General features: G+C 32.5%; 1 protein-coding gene across 1 annotated transcript in view; it reads right to left on the minus strand.

The window, feature by feature from the left end:
• Positions 1-8,346: 8,346 nt before the first annotated feature.
• Positions 8,347-20,324, minus strand: part of LOC126891987 (zinc finger protein 271-like) — a 76,713-nt gene continuing 64,735 nt past the window's right edge. Inside the window, exon 6 of the mRNA XM_050661363.1 lies at positions 8,347-13,912. Within this exon, the coding sequence (XP_050517320.1) occupies positions 13,752-13,912 (161 nt within the window). The 3' untranslated portion in view covers positions 8,347-13,751. The remainder of the gene's footprint in view (positions 13,913-20,324) is intronic.

Consider the following 20,324-nt stretch of genomic DNA (forward strand, 5'->3'; position numbering starts at 1 on the left):
GTCGTGCGAGACGGGTGTCTGAAAGACTACCCCTCGAAACAACATCTTCGTAACCTTACGTGTATGGATGTTGTAAACTTTAAATAAAGTTATAAGCAGTGGCGGCTCGTGGCTTTAGGGACAGGGTCGGCAAGGTTTTTGTCTCCTCAGATAGGTATACCATCTAATTGAAAGGCTTCAATCATCATAGAAGATTTTTGATTTTTGGTTTTTGTTTTTTTATTTATTTTTTTTTTGTTTTTTTTGTTTTTTTTTTTCACATTAGATTTAGATTTAGATCCTAAACATGTTTATAAATTAACTTTAGTCTATGTTGTTTGGACGTAGCAAAATGGGTTATAATATAACATCATCGTAAAATTTATTAATGTGTTGGAGATATTTTAATAGTTTTTTTCTATTGACATTTGAGAAAAGCTTGACATACTGTTTTGTTTCATGGTGTTTCGACAATACGTATGGTTTTGACACTTTTGAGACAAGAGAAATCCCGTTCATTTAAGAGGAAACAGTAGCGATCAACAGGTAGCAACAAACGCGTTCCAAGATTGCGGCTGTAATTTTGAATATTTTGTGGAGATATTTGGCACACTTATTCGTAATATAATAAAGATTTGACGATACAGAGCCCAATTTCAGAAATATTTTAGTATGTGGAAATTACTCTATAACTAAATAAAATATTGCAAAAAGGAGCCTGTACCGCCATTAAGAAAGACAAAAAATACACTTTCTTCAAATAAACTTTTTTATCCCGTGCCTAGACTTTGTGTCACATTGAAACTACCAAAAATCGATTTTTTTTAACAAGAAATCGAACGTCATTGACTTTCTCAACATTTCGCCCTTATCTGTATAAAAATTATTGTTTTTGATAGTATAAACGTCACTGTCAGTGTCAAATCACCGACGCACTGTTGCCTCACTTTTGAAAGTTCGTAGAACTTTCGGAATCTTGGACCGCATTTTTGTTGCTACCTGTTGATCACTACTGTATCACCTTAAGGCAAAAGTTGGTAGCAATGAGAGAATTCATGATAATAATTTATTAATTTCGGGAACAGTTTGTTGCAATGAATTGCATTATATAAAATTATACATATTTTGTAACTTATCCCATCTTCCGAAAATATTTGGATCAGCATATAAAACTTTTAATTAATTCCTTTAGTTGTCTATTTGATTAAAGAATGATGCATAGTTTTAATACACTTGTCTAATAGATACTTTGAAAATCCTTGGGCGTAACTTTTAAATTTTTGCAAAGCTTCAAAAATTTGCAAATCTTCAAAATTTGAAAAAAAGGAGTATCTATTTGCACAAATAATAATAGTATCAAAAATTTCAAAATATACTTGTTTTTCGAGATCTGTGTCATACTTTTGTATTTTTTGGGGGTGTTCGGAAATATCAAGCGAATCCAAAACGTCACTGCGTATATTATATTGAAAATCACTATCTCTGAGATTTTTTACCAGCTTTGTTATTCTATTTTTGGAATAAATAATGTCAGTTGACTGATTTTCAACACCATTGAATATCACATCAGTTTGGGTAAACACTTTCTTAAAAATATGTAAAAAAAATATTAAAATAATAATCATTTAGTAAAGTTTTCAAACCGATTGTTTCACGAATCGAGATAATATCATCACTTGCAAAATTTTCGCCTTTTTTAATAAAATAAAATTAAAAACTTCCAAAAGCTGTTTACGAAAATCTGCTACAGTGAAAACTAACCGAGATTTAAAATTCCAAAAGCTACTTTATTTCATAATTAATTTCATCCCGAGCGCACTTTAGATTTACGTGGCTTGCCTGCTGCTGTGTCTACCTATCACCGATGATCGGCAGATTGTTTATGTGCCGGACCCTGCCATTCAAATACGGGTGAAATTATGGTGAAATGTATAATTGGTTGTCTAATATTCCACAGCGCAGCGCTTCAAATCGTAGATCTAGGGACGGCATGCCGTCAAGCGAAGCTGATCTTATAAAAAAGAATTCATACAATCGCAATCGGATGCACGGCTGGGATTATTAATTTGAAAAGTTTCTTAAGCGTAGGGATCACGTAACGTATCGGATTGATCGAATTCTTTTAAAAACAATGAATTAAATGTAGTCTGTATTATCTCACAGATTTTTTTTATTTTACAGAAACAAATATCATCAACTCTGGATTAAATTAAATATTTAGAAAATCTACAATGTGTCCATAATGTGTGGGTCGGCACTGCCGACCCTGACCGGCCGCCACTGGTTATAAGTTAGAGTCAGTGTTTTCCTAAGTTCCGATAGTTGGCTCCCCTTCCGTCCCATTGAGGATCCAACTCGACATGGCAACCCTGCAACTCGACATGGCGACCCAAGCCCTTTGAACCTGGACAGCTGAGATGACGTAATCGACTATTTTTTTAAATGAGAATAGGGGTCGTGTGCTAGCTGATTTGAAAGGTTATTCAATTCCCTATTCAGTAATATAAACATTAACATGATTATTTATACAGGGTGTCCAAAATTTTTTTTTAAATTAAATTAATTGTTTAATTATTAATTCAAAAAAATTTTTTGGACACCTTGTAGAAATAATGATCATAATGTTTATATTACTGAATAGGGAATTGAATAACCTTTCAAATGAGCAAGACGACCCCTATTCTCATTTTAAAAAATAGTCGATTACGTCATCACGCCCAAATGGATGACGTCACTAGTACACGATATATGTCAAAAAATCATAATTAAAAAATCGAATAACTTTTGTATTTTACATTTTTTTCTAATTCTGTAAATAAAGCAGTTTACAAGGGGGTCAAAATATAGTGAATAACCCTGTTCATTCTTTGGGGCCGACCGACCGGCTCTGCCCCGTCATACAGCTGACCGACTATAATAACTTTTATTTATATTCAATTTAGAATGTGTGTACTGATTTTCAGCCTTAGTAAATGGATTGAATTACCTCCGCAGGTAAGCAACTGTGACAAGCTGTCAGTACCACCTGTTCTACGTTTCGCTTGACCGACCGCAGTATGCTTCTCTACACAATCACAGTAATCAATTGTGAAAAATCTAGCTTTAGTAAATTCAGAGACTTTTCGGCGCTGCCTCTCCGTCGATTTCAATGGACAATGAATTATTTATAGTCCAGAAAGCCACTGCGCATCCGCTAGCAAAAATATTCTAATTCGGATTTTTTGCACAATCTCACTCAAAAAGGACCCCTTTTAACAAATTTGCATGTTGCCAGGACCAAAAGTTGGTCAAAAATTTTTTAAACGTTTTTTTTTGTTTTTTTCCTAAAATTATTTTTCTTGCATGGAACAAAATTTTTTTAGGTTTTTTGAATCATTCCAAACAGAAAAGGTCTTTAGTGACTTTTCTCTGAAGTTGATAGTTTTTGACATATAAGCGATTAAAAATTGAAAAATTGCGAAATCGGCCATTTTTAACCCTCAAAAACTATGTGAAAAACTGAAAATTTGAATGTTGCCAAGGTAAGTAGATATTCTTTAAACATCGATTGATGAAATCCCGAAGAGTTTTTTGCAACACAATATTCAAAACTCCTTTGTTTTTTAATTGCTAATCAAGCGTGCGCGACACTATTTTCCACCGTTGCATGTATATGCAGTATGGTGCAAATGAAAGGAATAAATTCGTTATTTCGTAAATCGGCGACTATAAGGAAAATTTGCCAAATTATTTAATTTAATAAAAAAATTTTGGACACCCTGCATAAATAATTATGTACATGTTTATATTACTGAATAGAGAATTGAAGAACCTTTCAAATGAGCCAGCACACGACCCGTATTCTCATTTAAAAAAATCATCGATTACGTCATCACGCCCAGATGGATTACGTCACTAGTATACTATATATGCCACAATATCATAACTTAAAAATAAAAACCGAGCTGTTTTGGGATTTTTCCTTAAAGTCACCGGTTTACGAAATAACGAATTTATTCCTTTCATTTGCACCATACTGTATACACATGCAACGGTGGAAAATAGTGTCGCGCACGCTTGATTGGCAATTTAAAAACAAAGGGATTTTTGACATTGTATTGCAAAAAACTCTTCGGGATTTCATCAATCAATGTTTAAAGAATATCTACCTACCTTGGCAACATTCAAATTTTCAGTTTTTCACATAGTTTTTGAGGGTTAAAAATGGCCGATTTCGCAATTTTTCAATTTTTAATCGCTTATATGTCAAAAACTATCAACTTTAGAGAAAAGTCACTAAAGACCTTTTCTGTTTGGAATGATACAAAAAATCTAAAAAAATTTTGTTCCATGCAAAAAAAATAATTTTAGGAAAAAAACAAAAAAAAAACGTTTAAAAAATTTTTGACCAACTTTTGGTCCTGGCAACATGCAAATTTGTTAAAAGGGGTCCTTTTTGAGTAAGATTGTGCAAAAAATCCGAATTAGAATATTTTTCCTAGCGGATGCGCAGTGGCTTTCTGGACTATTAAGTTTCTCTGGACTATTGGTTTCTCCGCTATTCGCGCACGATCGTTTCTCGTATCACCTCCAAGATCTTGCACACGACGAATATATATGGACCGTTCACTCTTGTTAGAGTATAGGTCGCTCTTTTAATCCATTTCACGTGGTGGATTAGTCCGCTTTTCCTTTAGGTTGTCGTTCATAGGTTGTGATGTTTTTTTGCCTTCTCTACTATCTTCTTCCACTCTCTCCGGTCCTGAATCTTTTCTCTCCAGTTTGTAATTTCCATCTTTGATATATCGTCTAGCACAGCGGTTCTCAACCTTTTTTACTCAGCGACGCACTAACGTACTCATAACAGATTCGCGACACCCTTATATGTACAAATTTTTGCTAGTGGTAGGTAAGTACAGATGAATATATTAAGCATATTATTTTTTATTTCGTAAGAACATAACAAGAACAATATGCATGATTGGTATATTATAACAAGTAAAAAATATAAATAAAAATATCGTATCTGTAAATCTCGCGACACACCTGATAGGTTCTTCCGGCACACCAGTGTGTCGCGATACGGTGGTTGAGAACAGCTGGTCTAGCAGTTGATCTTCCCATCTTATTTTTGGTCTTCCTCTTGGTCTATTTTTTACTGGTTTCCAGTTCATTATCTTCCTGATCAGTTCTTCTACCCCTCTTCTTTGTGTGTGCCCAAACCATCTGAGCCTTTGTACTTAAATGAATTTTACTATATCTTCTCCTTCATTTATATTTATTATTTCATGGTTCATCAGCTTTCTATATTCCCCTGTTTCTGTCTTTACTGGGCCATGTATTCTTCTCATAATTTTTCTCTCAATTATTCTTAACTTTTCTTTGTCTTTTTTCGTAAGGCACATTACTTCTGCTCCATAGGCTATAACTGGTCTAATTGCTGCTATATATATTTTTGATTTTGTGTTTTTGCTCAGGTTTTTGTCCTTGAGTAGTCGGTGATATTTCCAATATACTCTATTACCTGCTTTAATTCTTTCGTTTATTTCTATACTCCTTTCGTTTTTGCCGTCCACCATCACCCCCAGGTATTTGAAGCAATCTACTCTCTGGAATGTATTTTCACCTAGCTTTATTTCTGTTATTCTGTTTACATTGTCTCGTGTGCTTATAAGATATTTTATTTTATTCTGATTATTAATCCTCTCGTCTTTGCTTCTCTTACCAGCGTTAAAAGTGACTCTTCTAGTCTTTTTTTTATCTCGTACTACCAGTCCCAGGTCATCCGCATATCCTATGATCTGTGTTGAGCTTTGAATAATTGTCTTTTTCAGCCCTGTGTCCCTAATTACTCCTTCTAGAGCTATATTAAATAGTGTCGTTGACAGACTGTTTCCTTGTCTTACCCCAAGTTCTATTTTGATGTCGTTTGTATCGCCCTCATTTGTTTAAACTTTTGCTGTTGAGTCTTTCTAGTTAGTCTTATTAATTTTGCCGGTATCTCCATTTTTTTTCATTTCCTTTAATAATTGTTGTCTGTATATGCTGTCGAAGGCCTGTTGGAAGTCGATAAATAGTATGTGTAATTCTATGTCATGTTCATAGCTTTTTTCAATTGTTTGTGTCAGTACGTGTATTGCATCTATTGTTGATCTTCCTTTTCTAAAGCCCTGTTGGTATGGTCCTATAATTTTTTCCGTGTATTGATATAGTCGGTTTCTTATAATTGTGGTCAATATCTTATACGTTGTATTTAGTAGCATAATTGCTCTGTAGTTGCAGCACTTAGTTGGATCTCCTTTCTTAAAGATTGGTGCGATGTGTCCGTTTTTCCATTCTATGGGCATGCTTTCGTCCTTCCAAATTGTAACCATTAACTTGTGCATTCGCTTCGTGAGCTCTTCTCCTCCGTTGATGATCAGTTCGTTGTTGATTTCATCTGGCCCTGGCGTTTTGTTTACTTTTAGTTGTTTTAATACATCCATGAATTCCTGATAAGTAAGTGCGCGTTCCTCTTCATCTCTGTTATCTCTTATATCCTCATCCTCTGAATATGCCTTGTTGTTGTTTTTGTATAGGTCCGTGAAATGTTTTCCCAATCTTTTTTGTTTATTTTTGTGACAGATTTTTTGGTACTGTATTGTTGTTTTATGTATTCGAACAATTTCTTGTTGTCTTTATTATTCGTTTCTAATTCTTGCATTTGTTCAGAGATCCATGTGTTCTTCTTTCTTCTATAGAGTTTCAATGCTTCTTGTTTTTCTTTTCTATATTGGTCCAATTGTTCCTGCTCGGCACTTTGTAGCCAGTTGTTTCTAGCGAGGTGCTTCAGTTGACTTTTTTGGTGACATTCCTCATCAAACCATTCTTTCGATTCTTTGTTTTTTTTTGGAATCCTATTATTTGTTCTGCTGTCTCTATTATGCTGTTCTTTATGTTTTCCCATTCTCCTTCTATTTCTATGTTCTCGTACCGACCCAATTTCTGTTCCAGTTGTTCTGTATATTGTTGCTTTGTTTATTGCGTTTTCAGTTTGGCTATATTCCATTTCCTCCTTTTTCCTTCCTTATGATTATTTGCTTTGATTATTTTCATCTTAAGTTTTGCTATCAACAATATGTGGTCAGTGTCCGCATTTGCCCCTCTATATGACCTTACGTCTTGTATGTACTATTTGTGTCTACTTTTTTTAAATTAGAATATGATCTATTTGGTTTCCATCCATTCTTCCTGGTATCATCCATGTTATTTTGTGTTCTTTTTTATGTTTATGCCTAGTACTAACTATATATGTGTTTGTTGCTGCTGCTAGGTTGCAGATTTTTCCTCCATTATCATTCGTAATTTCATGAATGGTTTCTTTGCCCGTTACATTACGATTACAGTCCTCCTTTCCGATATTTGCGTTGAAATCACCCAATATTATTATTATGTCATTCCTCGGAATATTTTCACAGGTTTCTTCCAGGATGTCGTAGAATTCTGCTTTATCTTCTTGGCTTGCTTTTTCGGTGGGTGCATAGCAATTGACTATCGAGATGTTGGCTTGTTTATTTTCTATTCTTATGTAAGATATCCTTCCATTAACTGCTTTGAATTGTATCACTTTTCCCCTTATTTTTTTGTTCACCATAAATGCCGTACCGTTCGTTCCCTGTTTGTTTTCTCCCGAATAATACATGCTAAAGTTTTTCTTCTCGATTTTTCCTTCTTTCTTCCATCGTATTTCCTGTAGGGCTAGGATTTCTAGTTGGTATTTTTTCATTTCAAGAGCTATACAATACGGTGAATACTTAACTATATACAAATATGTGGTAGATTTGACAAATATTCAAAATATCGCGACAAAAACTGGCTTTTTGAAAACGTACTAAGAGGCAAAAAAGTTTTAAAAATATTGTGTTTAACTAATGGTACCACAATAATTTAATTGGAACGTACACAAAAGTTTGGGGGGTTTAAAGGAACAAAACCCACATACAATTTTTATAAGATGCACAAATTTCAATATTATTTTTTTTAAGATTTTCCTGAAATAAGAATGTCACATGTTCATTTTCAATAAAAAATCTCTAATAGTTTTCGATAATTGGAAAAAATCGATTTCCATTTTGTAACTTCAAAGGGGGGCTGTAACTTTTTTATGTGCATAGGTAAGTTAGGTTCAATCCAACTATTTTTGGTCCCATAATATGTGATTTAATTTATGACCTATATTTTTGTTACACCCTGTATAGTTATATGTCGGATTCATGCGCTTTTTCTTGTATCGTTCTTAGTATGAATATATTATCTGTAGTGGCTCTATTTGATCTGAATCCAGTTTGATAACAATAGATTGTAGATTATACCAGAAATAATTTATGATTTTATGAAATAATACAAGAATTAAGAGCTTAATTTTTATTAATACTTAACAGTCAGATACCCACTAATGAAGTTAATTTAACTCTACAAATTATCATTATAAAATATGTACTTATATGTATTGGCTATTGTCTTAAAATCCTTTGCTCTTCACCCAATAGGGAATTATGAGATAATGAAAACGTAAGGCTATCATTATTATTACATACATAATTTGTACAGATGTACATGATGAAAACTGCTACTGACAAAATATACATAATTATATCATATCTCTCTATTGCGTTTGTATTCTTAAATATCAGGTTTGGGAGCATCCATAAACTATGTCGTAAAAATTTGAACTTTTTAATACCCTCCCTCCCCTCCGTCGTAATTCGTCGTTTAGAGATGACCCCCCATGTCGACGTCGTCGTTGCAACTCACGACGCCCCTTTCATTGATTTAAAAAAAAATCAATATTATTTCTGTTTTTTTTAATCAAATATGAGGGGGTAGGCGTAAAATCTGGTCCAATGCTATTTAAATGCATTATTTTTTTCGAATCCTGAGAAAACTAATAAATATATTTGAAAAATTTAAACGCAGAATAAAATATTACATTATTACCGAGGGTTGAAAGTCCCTTAGAATAAACAAAAGGTTTCTTTTGAATGAAATATTTGAAATGAAAAATCAGACAAAATTTTCTCTTTTTTTTTCACCCCTGTAACTTATTAAAATAAACATTATATATGTTTTCAGGAACTTTTGGCCCTCGGCAATAATGCAGTCTTTCAATCTGCGTTTAAATTTTTCAAAAATCTTAGTTTTCTTAGTATTCGAAAAAAATGAATGCATTTAAATAGCATTGGACCAAGATTTTGCGGGGTGTGCTTTCTTAACTGCATCATATAAATCTTTATGTATATTTTGTTTTGATTTTGATGCCATTTCTTCTAAAGTATAAATACGACTTACTAACTAAATAGAAAACAATATTTTATTTCTATTCGTTCTTTCAGAACTGTTGTTTCACACAGTACGCAACACATAAATGAACTAACAATTTAATTTTTTTTTGCTTTCAGACGTTGTTCTGTATATAGAAGCGATTATTTAAACCCAAAGAACAATGTCTTACTGTTTGTTGTCCTGTACAAAAGTGCTACCTAATATTATTTTAAGGCCGTGACTGATAAAAACGAAATGAAAAGTATGCGATAAAAGTATCTATAATAGAATCATTCTTTTTAATTTTAACAAAGGTATATTTATTCGTAAACGTTTTGTTTTATTTTCAATTTCATATCAAAAACTATACGTTTTTATATGAATATCTGATACTTTAATGCTGGTAGAAGCTAGTAAAAAATTATTTTTATAGACACAATAGTGACAAATTTAAATATACAAATATATTAAACGACGTCGAATGGGCACTCCTGTCGTACTCCGTCGTAATAAGCAAGCCCTCCCTCCATCTTCTCAACGACGTAGTTTATGGATGACCCCTTTCACCCTTATAAATTATTATCATATAAAAGAAAAAAAAAACGATTCTGTACAGAAAACCATTTTTGTATCTTCTAATTCATTCAGTGATCTCATTAATTCATTAAAATCTAAATATATTTCTTAAAATGTTATGAGGTTCCTTATAAATTATCACATCGATCAAAAACTAGTGAAAACTGGTTTGTTAACTGCAGTGACAAAAGCAAAATGCGCACCAGCGCGCTTCAGCGCAAGCATCAAACCGTAATAGAAGCTATTTTTTACTTATATACTATATACATTATCATTAGGTGGGTCTAGATATAAATATTATGAACTTATCTAATCTATTTTTCTACTGCAGTAGGAATAACAAAATCGGTTCTTCGATGAGTCCATGTCACTACAAAGATCGGTTTTTTCTTCATCTTTCATCTTGAGAAAATCTCTACACAATGGACATCCTAAGTCTTGACGTCACAAAATTGGGAGGAGCTTATCCGCTCCGAGCTTCGCTGGTGTCGCCACCTACCTATAGGATTACTAGTATAACTTTTACCGGAAATTTTCTGGAAAGAAAAAAGTGTTGCCTATACTCTGTGAGTTTGGTTGGTAGGGCTGCTATCGCCATCTAACGGTTGACTAGTGTTCTTATTTCGGCCGGAATTTTAAAGAGGACAGTAGAAAAGCAAATAATAGTTGTTTTAAACTTATTATTTAATTCTTATCGTGTAATATTTACAACGAAAAGAAGTAATTGGATTGTAATCGATAATTAATAGCAGTAAGTACAGAATTTATTATTCTTTATGATTATTTTTAAGATTTTGCTTATCGTTTTGACGTTTATGTTGACAACTAATATTAGAAAAAATTTATTCTGCAAAAAAAGTATAATAATTTAATATAATTATAGTATAATACTTCTTAAATATTAACTTACGAATGACAGTTATTTATTTAGCGTATGGGCTCTATCACAGTTTTTGTATAAAAATAAAGATCACAATACATTAAAAAATAATAATAATTAATTTTTATAAACGAAAATTTTGTTGATAAATATATTGAATCGATTCATTGGTCGCCATTAAAAAAATCGGACCAATTGCCACTGTACGATCTGATGGGGCATTCCTCCACCAAATGCTTAACCGTTTGTCTTTCAGCACCGCAATCGCAATTTGGAGAAGGTATTTTTCCCCATCTAAAAAGTGAGTCAGAGCACCTACCACAGTTGGTTCTAATTCTATTTAGTGTAGCCCAGATCCGTCTTGGTTGATTGAAGCCCTCTGGCTTGCTTGTAATACATGGCATATTTCGGATGTCAGGTGGAGCATTCTTCTCCCAATCAGGGCCGTAACTACCATTGGGGCAACCGGGGCAGTGCCCCGGGGCCCCTGGCGAAGGGGGCCCCCGCAGGTTCCCCTTTTTTGACCGTGCATAGAGTTTAACGAGGAAAATAAAAATATGTATTTTAAAAGCCGATCCCAACGAAATATTTTCAAATGACACAAATTTAAAAAGACCTTACAGGGGCACCCTAGAACTGAACATAAAAATTTAAATTAATACTTAGGAAATTAGTTATTTCGGCGTAATAAAACCTAAAATGCCATTGGAAGAGGCTAAGCTGGGGCCCACGAGGCCTTTCGTAAAGATATAAATTGTTACTGAGGAATAGTTATTTTGGTGAAATAAAAACTAAAATGCAACCGGAATAGCGGCCCTCTGTCCCAGCTACTTTGTCTTAACCAATTTACCCCAGACCACATCTTGGTACGTGAACGGAATCACATGGTACCACATATTGAAAAGAAAGGTAAGTGTAAGATGGAATGAGCACATTGGAATCAGCCCTACTAGTACCACAGCATAATAAATCTAACAGCAGTGACAGTATTCGCCTTCGAGAGTGTCACTGCTGAAGGTACCGGATATCCTTTTCTAATATCCTCGTCATAAAGGATTCTGCTCTCATTAGAGCTATATACAATTACTTCCCGACGGTCTCCTCCTTTTTGACATTTTCCCATCCCCGTCAATTTTTCTTCCACTTTTTCCATATCTAATTTTACCGCATTCTTGAACTTTTCTTCCACTTTTTCAATTTTCTGTATCTCCTCAGCAATCTGATTTACCTCTTCCTGCATTTTCTCTAAATAAACCTTCATATCTTCATATTTTTCCATTCGGTTTTGAAGTTTCAAGAAATTTGCTTTTTATTGTTTCACTATATTTTCTAATTTTGTTTTACTATCTGTTCATTTTGTGGTTTTTCTTTTAAATTTTTTAAAGCGAATAAAAAATAAGGTGATTTCAAAATTTTTTTGTGTTGGTCAACTAAAATAGCAATATGTAGGTTCAAGAAACTTCAGTCATAGAATCCATTAAAATGCGTTTTCAAGGGGTTAAATATCAATCATTTTTCCGGACCTCGCCTTCCACTGGGGGGTAAACCCCCAGACTCCCCGGCAGGGGGCCCCCAGATCGCCTTTGCTCCGGGGCCCCTAACATCGTAGTTACGGCCCTGCTCCCAATCTTCTTGCCAACGGTCGGTTATTTCGAAATTCCTTTCAATTAGTATCCTTGCAGAATCCAGAGGGTTTTTTCTTGAACGAAGCCTACTTTTGAATGACAGTTAACGGCATCCTACGTTTGCTGTGATTTTTCGTTCGGACCAAATTTTGTTTCAGGATTGGATTGTAAAATTGAAACCGTCAAAATTTGAGAGTGTGCTAACTGATCCTTTAGCTCAAATGTGTCTACCGTTTTAAAATTAAAATTGTGTTTACTTACTTTTTTCTAATTGCATCAATCCATTTTTGTCATTGAATCACCTTATGCTTAGCGACAGGAAAGTTGTAGAATACACAGTTACTATTGTAACCAGTATTTCGACACTCTTTAATACAACAACTTTCGTGAGACATTTAAAAGCTATAATATGCAACTCTTAATGCAGAACGTCAAAAAGCAAATTTCCAGTAAAGGTTTACAAACTTCTCACTACTGGCGCTCGCGAATTTTTAATTATCCCCTCTACCTACGAGCTCACAGCGTATATTTGACTCCAAACAATTTTGTTTATAATGTTTAACACTCATAAGGAATTTTTAATTTATTGTTTACGTGGTTTGTGTGACAAAATAAGACTTTTCTTTTAGATATTTAGTTAAAGAAACGTGTCAATTAAGAGATTTTTATTCGTTTTTGTCCAGGTAATTTAATGCAATGATTAGAACGTAAACAGTTTTGAGGTTATGTTTATTTTCAACCACTAAGGAATAAAAACCACCTGAGCAAAAACGAATAAAAATCTCTTAATTAACACGTTTCTTTAACGAAATACCTAAATGAAGTCTTATTTTGCCACACAAAGCACATAAATGAAAAATTCTTTATGACCATTTAACGTTACAAACAAAATTGTTTGGAGTCAAATATAAGCTTCTCCCAATTTTGTGACGTCAGACTTAGGCTGTCCATTACAACTTTTTTTTCTACTCGTACTTATCTAAAGACAATAGGGATCTTAAAAATTTATCGTCACTTTAATTTTAATAATTGTAATATTGAAAATATAACTGTACCCACAAAATAATTAATTTAATCATATAACTACTTCATTTGTTTGTTACAAAATAAATAAATTTAAATATTTTTTGTGAATGATCGTAAAAAAATCATGTATTCAACTTGCATTTAATTGCCATTATGATGCTCGTATTCTAAACATTACATGTATCCCTCTTACTTGCATCATAATGACCAGCATTAAATGCTCGTTGCATAATAAACCAAATTCTTATTCACTGTTCTTCACATAAATACCTCTCAATATATTTTTGTAGAAAGAATAAAACCTGTGCAATAAAATTTCTTATGTATTATCATACTAAGAATTATTTAAATTCTAATCTAAGCAGTTTCTTTTCACCAGCATAGTCCTAACGATCACTGGTACCGGATGAAACTACCTTCTTATCATACTTCTTCAGTTGAATCTTATTCCTTTTATCCAACAATGAGTCGATTTCGTTCTTGTCAATTGATTTAATGCTGGCATTAAGTACTTGCTGACCTTTACTTCTCAGTACCACCTGTCCCCCTAAAAAATAAGATTCGTTATATACACCAGTTAATACAGAAAAAAATCGTCTATTTCACATAAAAATGTTAAGCAGGGTTTTGAAGGTTTTAAACGATAGATGAGGTATAAATTATGATAATTCCGTGAAGACGTACAGCTAATTTTTCTTCTTCTTTTTTTAAAACAGTTACAAAGAATGAAAAACTAAGTTTTTTGACTATAAAACGTGTCTTATTCATTTTAGAGAAAAATGTTTCAAATAAATATTGTAGACCTTAAAAAGTTCTTCAATTTGGTGGGACACATATTGAAATATATAAACAATTGACCGAGATAATTTTAAAAAACTCTCATTTTTGCACTAATTTTTAAATATTAATAACTGTATTTTTTGCACAACGATATTTAATTTAACTACCTCAAATTATAGGTGAGGGAAGAAGAAGGAGGGGTCGACCGCGGAAAAAGTGGCTGGAAGCAGCCAAAGAGGATCTACAAAGAGCAGGCGTTGTAAACTGGAAGACAGCTGCCCTGGACAGAGTAAAGTGGAGAAAGACAGTTGAAAAATTTCAAGCCATGGGCCCCTGAGGCCTGCAGCGGTATTATATACCTCAAATTATGAAAATTAATGGGTTATTTCAGTGTGCTAAATTTCAACCAGATCGACCAAATAGTTTATAAGTTATTCAATTTGTTTATCCCAGACAGCAATTGTTTAAACAACTGTTCTTGCCCTAACAGTGACTCTAGAGATATTTTACAAATCGCAATCGATTATTTAAGACTTTAATTTTAAGATGTATTGAAAATGTTTTAAGATTTTATCAAAATTGTTGTTAAAAAAACCGTCTGAAAAAGACCCTACATTTTAGGTTATAAACAATTAGAATAACTTTGACAGTTTTTATGTTACACGCTCGTATGTAGACTCATGAAAAGCTGGTGAAAAAATACACATTAAAATAATATAATGGATTTTATATGACTAATAGAAATCAAGTTAGAATTTTTTTTTCAATAAATCATATTTCCATTGTTTATAAACATTAAGAGCTGAAAATTGAATAAGTTGTTTAAGAAGGTCTATATTTTCTGACCCACTTCATAGATTGCATATGCAGTAAAAAAAATAAAAAGTCATGACTCGTTAAAATGATGGTACTCGTGAAACACCGCCAACAAATGTAAAGGTGAGAATAGCTTCGTTTTATTTTTTAGAATGGAATCCCAATTTGAAACATGTTGAAAAAATTTGCAGTTTAATTGCTATTACTTGCTTTAATTTTACAATAATTTCTCGTAAGAATTACTTATATTTTACTAATTAAAGTATATTATTTATATAAATATACAATAATAATAAAATTAGCTCAGGCCCAGAAATTAAATTGGTTGAAAACACGATCTTATCCATAAAACAAAAAATATTTTTAGCAGTTAGTAAAAATAAAAAGCAATTGATTCAACTTTTATGTGCAGAGCTCAACAAATCTGGGTACCGAACTAAAGTAGCAGATGAAGATGCGGACGTATTAATAGGGCAGACAGCTCTTCACGAACATACATATGAAACTAGCAAGACCATTGTAATAATTGGTAATGATACTGATATACTCATAATATTGACGCAACTCTCTGCTCCGGACAATAACATATATGTATTTTGAAAAAAAGGCGAAAAAGGAAAATCTATCTATTATAGTTGTAATAGTTTTAAACATTCTCATCTAAGAAAATACGTTGGGTTCTTATATATTTTTACTGGGTGTGATACAACTTAATCTTTTTTTAATCAAGGAAAATTCAAATTATTAACTGCATCGTCAGAAATTGTATATCTGATAAATATTTTTTACGACGAGAATGCTAACAAGGAGGACATCATGAAAAACGGATGTGATATCATTGTTGCTTTGTATTCTGCTGCAATTGATGTTACATATAAAAAAAACATAATAACATATTGTCATTAAATGAGTTACGTCTTTTACAATTTATAAGAAATACAGGCAAAAAATCTTTTAAATTGGAAAATTTGCCCCCAACAGAAGGTGCAGGTTATCAGCATGTACTTCGCGTTTATCATCAATTACAACACTGGTTAGGTAAAAAATTGGATGCTATCCAATATGGATGGAAAAAAACTGATACGGGTTTTGAACCTATTTACACCTTAGATTGTTTGATTCCTGAAGAGATATTAAAACAAATTACATCTAAATGTTCAACGGGTTGCAAAAGTACAAGATATGGTTGTAAAAAATATGGTATAAACTGTACGGATCTTTGTACAAACTGTGCAGTGGAAGAAGAGGAGAAAAAATGTTGTAATCGCGCTGCAGTGGTTCTTGACGATGTCGAGTCAGACTTTGTAGAGGATTAACTGTAACTTGCCGAGAAGCGATTTAGAAGTTATAGACGTTCACTAGAATAATCAAATTAAAATTCATAAACAACGTTTTACTTTTTTATTTTTATAATTAATTATATGAATTTATTAAAAAATATATATTACTATCAAAACAAATATATGACTTTTATTCTAATTATTGAACTTAAACATAAATCATTAAATAGTGCAAACATATTACATATTTATACTTATTAGATGCCTACCTAAACAAATATTAATAGTTTCATTAAATTAAATAACATTTCATAACAATTCAGAAACAAAATAAAACAAACAGTTTTTTAAAAATTATTAAGGACTTTTAAATACTTTTTAATTATTTCAAATAAAAAAAATAAATAATGTATTGTACTAATTTATAATTATTTTATATTTATATAAAAAATATACTTTACTTAATAATTTAAAGAATTTTTAAGAAATACTTGTAAAATTCAATAACTTTTATAGTAAAATTGAATCAATTGGTTTTCACGGGATTTTCCAATTTTCCAATTGAGCAAGGTGAAATTTGCACAATTTTTAGTATTTTCTTGAGCTACTCCAGTTAAAAAAGAAGGTTGTGCGTGCTATGGAAGGTGATAATATATTGCAGTTTTTTTCCAAAAAAGGAAGGGAAGCTTGAACAGTTCCCACCTTCACTTTCGTTGGTGGTGTTTCACGAGTACCATCAGTTTAACAGGTCATAAGTTTTTATTATTTCACTGCATATGCAATCTATAAACTGGATCGTAAAATATAGATTTCCATATATAAATTTTCAGCTCTTAATGTTTATAAACAATGCAAAATTTGATTTATAAAAAAAAATACTAACGATTCCTATTTGTCATATAAAATTATTTTTTCTTTTTTAATATGTATTTTTTCACCAGCTTTTCAGTGAGCCTACATGCAAGCGTGTGACATAAAAACTGTCAAAGTTATTCAAATTGTTTATAACCTAGAAAGTAGGGTCTTTTTCAAACGAGTTTTTTAATAACAATTTTAATAAAATGTTAATTTTTTCTTAATGCATCTTAAAAGTAGACTCTCGGATAATTTATTGCGATTTGCTAAATATCTCTAGATTCACTGTTAGGGCAAGAACAGTTGTATAAACAACTGCTCTCTGGGATAAACAAATTAAATAACTTATAAACTATTTGGTCAATCTGGTTGAAATTTAGTGCACTTAAATAAACCATTAAATGGCATAATTTAAAGTAGTTAAATTATATATCATTATGTAAAAAGTAAAGTTATTAATATTTAAAAATTAGTGCAAAAATGAGAGTTGCTTGCAATTATCTAGGTCAATTGTTTATGTATATTATTATGAGTACTATCAAATTAAAGAACTTTTTAAGATCTACAACACTTATTTAAAACATTTTTCTCTAAAATTAACAAGAAACGTTTTATAGTAAAAAAACTGAGTTTTTCATTCTTTGTACCTGTTTAAAAAAAAGAAGAAGAAAAATTAGCTGTACGTCTTCACGGAATTATCATCAGTTATCTCTCATCTACCGTTTAGCACCTTCAAAACCCTGCTTAACATTTTTTCATGTTTTTTTCCCTATTAACTGGGGTAATAAGTTGTTTAATCTATAGAAGTAATCGGCTTGAGTTCTTAGATATTGGAATGCATAAGGCCAAAATTTAGAAGTTGTTATTAAATATTGCCAAAACGAATTCTGGGGTGCTGTCTTTTCCACCCTGTTATATGGAGTTGAGGCTTGGACACTAAAACAAAACATCGAAGCATTCGAGATGTGGTGCTAGGGTGATTCGAAAAAACTTTTTTTCTTATTTCCGATCGCTATAGTGAGCAAAGGTTGCCATTGGTATAGACTTAAAAAAAGCACTAATTATTATTTTTTTATTAATTTGTCTTCCGGTCGCGCAATGCCATCGAAGTTAGCAAAAATTGTGAAAAACCTTAATTTTTCAAATTTTTTTTTTAAACGGGCCAGATGGTTTTCTTTGAGTTCCTATACCATGAATTAACTACTAAAAGTATGTAAAATCAATATAAATGCACTTATTATACATTTGTTTCATATGGTCCGGTCGCGCAACGTAATACAAAATGAGTAAAATTAGTAGTTTTTGCAAAATTTCAAAGTTTGACTGTTTAGTACAATTGAATCATACGACTTTTAGAGATGCTATAGTTTAATTCAATTACAATAATATATTTAAAATCCAAGCATCTAAGATACATTTTGATATTCAAGTGGAATTAGGTCGCGCAGCTTCGTCAAAAACAGCAGACTACCGAGAGGCGAGGCGAAAGCGACGAATGCCAGCGAAGCTCGCGCAGCCACAAATAGAGATACATGTGGGAAGACCTCTACAATGGAGTATTTGTCTTCTCCATTACAACGAACTGCCATTCCGCCACCTTTTCCAACGCTTAGATGGAAATACAACAGGCACTATAGGATATCCGGACCGATTGGAAAGGCCCTACCTGATTGTGAAAGACTACCATTTGTTGTTGATTTTAATCGTTGGCATCGCTGAGCGGTGCAATAATTACTTTACTTTTACTTTACTTAATCAGTAGACCCATTAGTACCTTTCGGTGTAGGGCCATTTATAATACAATTCATTAAATTACAATTCAATAAATTACAATATTTTACAATCTTCTGGATTGTCCTAGCTCTTAACGAACTTTCTCCATTCCTTCCTATTGGATGCCATCTGTGTTGCTTCCTGCCAAGTCTTACCCTTACTCTGCAGTATCTGCGAAATGTCACTGTTCCATTCTTTGATGGGCCTTCCTCTTCTATTCTTACCTATTGGTTTGGCTTCCCACACTCTTTTCACTTGTCTATCATTGTCCATCCGGGTTAGATGTCCGAACCATGCCAATTTTTTCTTCTTGATTGAGTCGAGTATCGGCTTGATTTTGAGTCTTTCTCTTATTTCTTCATTTCTGATTCTATCTGTTCTTTTTACTCCTATCGTTCTTCTGAGGTATTTCATCTCTGCTGCCTGTATTCTGCTCTGGTGTCTTTTGTTTAATATCCAATTTTCTGCTCCATATGTCACCGTAGGTCTATATATTGTTTTGTATATTGTCATCTTGGTCTTTGTTGATATTTCTTTGTTATTAAGGAATCCTCTATTTAGTGCTTGGAATAGTTTTCCTGTGTTTTCCATTCTGTTGTTAAGATCGTCCTCTATGTCTCCTTTGTTGTTGATTACTGTTCCTAAGTATTTGTATGAATTTGTCTGTATTAGTTGATGTTGGTCTATCATTATTTCTATTTGATCTTCCGTCCCTTGTTTCCTTGATATTTTCATTATCTGAGTCTTCTCTTTGTTTACGTTTAAGTTGTATTTGCTTGCTTCTAGGTTCCATTTCTCTAAGTTGTATTTCAGTTTTTCTGCTGTTTCCGCAATTAATACTATGTCGTCTGCAAATATACACATCTCAGCGTTTATCATTTGCATTCTGTTCCAACCGATGCAGTATTTCTTGAAAGTTTTCTTACATTCTTTCACTATCTCATCTATTACATTTATGAATAGCACTGGGCTGAGACTTCCCCCTTGTCTAACTCCTTGAGTTGTTTCAAATGGTTCTGACTGTATATTTAACATTCTTACTGTATTTGTTGTTTTCATGTATATACTCTTTGTTGCTTCTATCAGTTCTTCGCTTACTTCCTTCTTCTTTAGGCTTTCCCATATATCTTTTCTTTTGACTGAGTCGAAGGCTTTTTCCATGTCTATAAAGCTCAGGTATATTTCTCTATTTTTCTTTAATGCTTTTTCTATTACTTGTTGCATGGTAAATATATGGTCTTGTGTGTTGTGTCCTTTCCTGAATCCACTTTGTACGTCCTCTAATTTATGTTCTATTTCTTTTCTGATTTTCCTTTCTATTATGGTTTCGTATACTTTTGCTGCTACACATAGTAGTGATATACCTCTATAGTTCTTACAGTCTCTTGTGTTTCCTTTTTTGTATATAGGTATAATTACTGCATTTGTCCATTCTCTGGGTATTACTTTTCTCTT

The sequence above is a fragment of the Diabrotica virgifera genome, chromosome 9 (assembly GCF_917563875.1).
Source record: "Diabrotica virgifera virgifera chromosome 9, PGI_DIABVI_V3a".
Lineage (NCBI taxonomy): Eukaryota > Metazoa > Arthropoda > Insecta > Coleoptera > Chrysomelidae > Diabrotica > Diabrotica virgifera.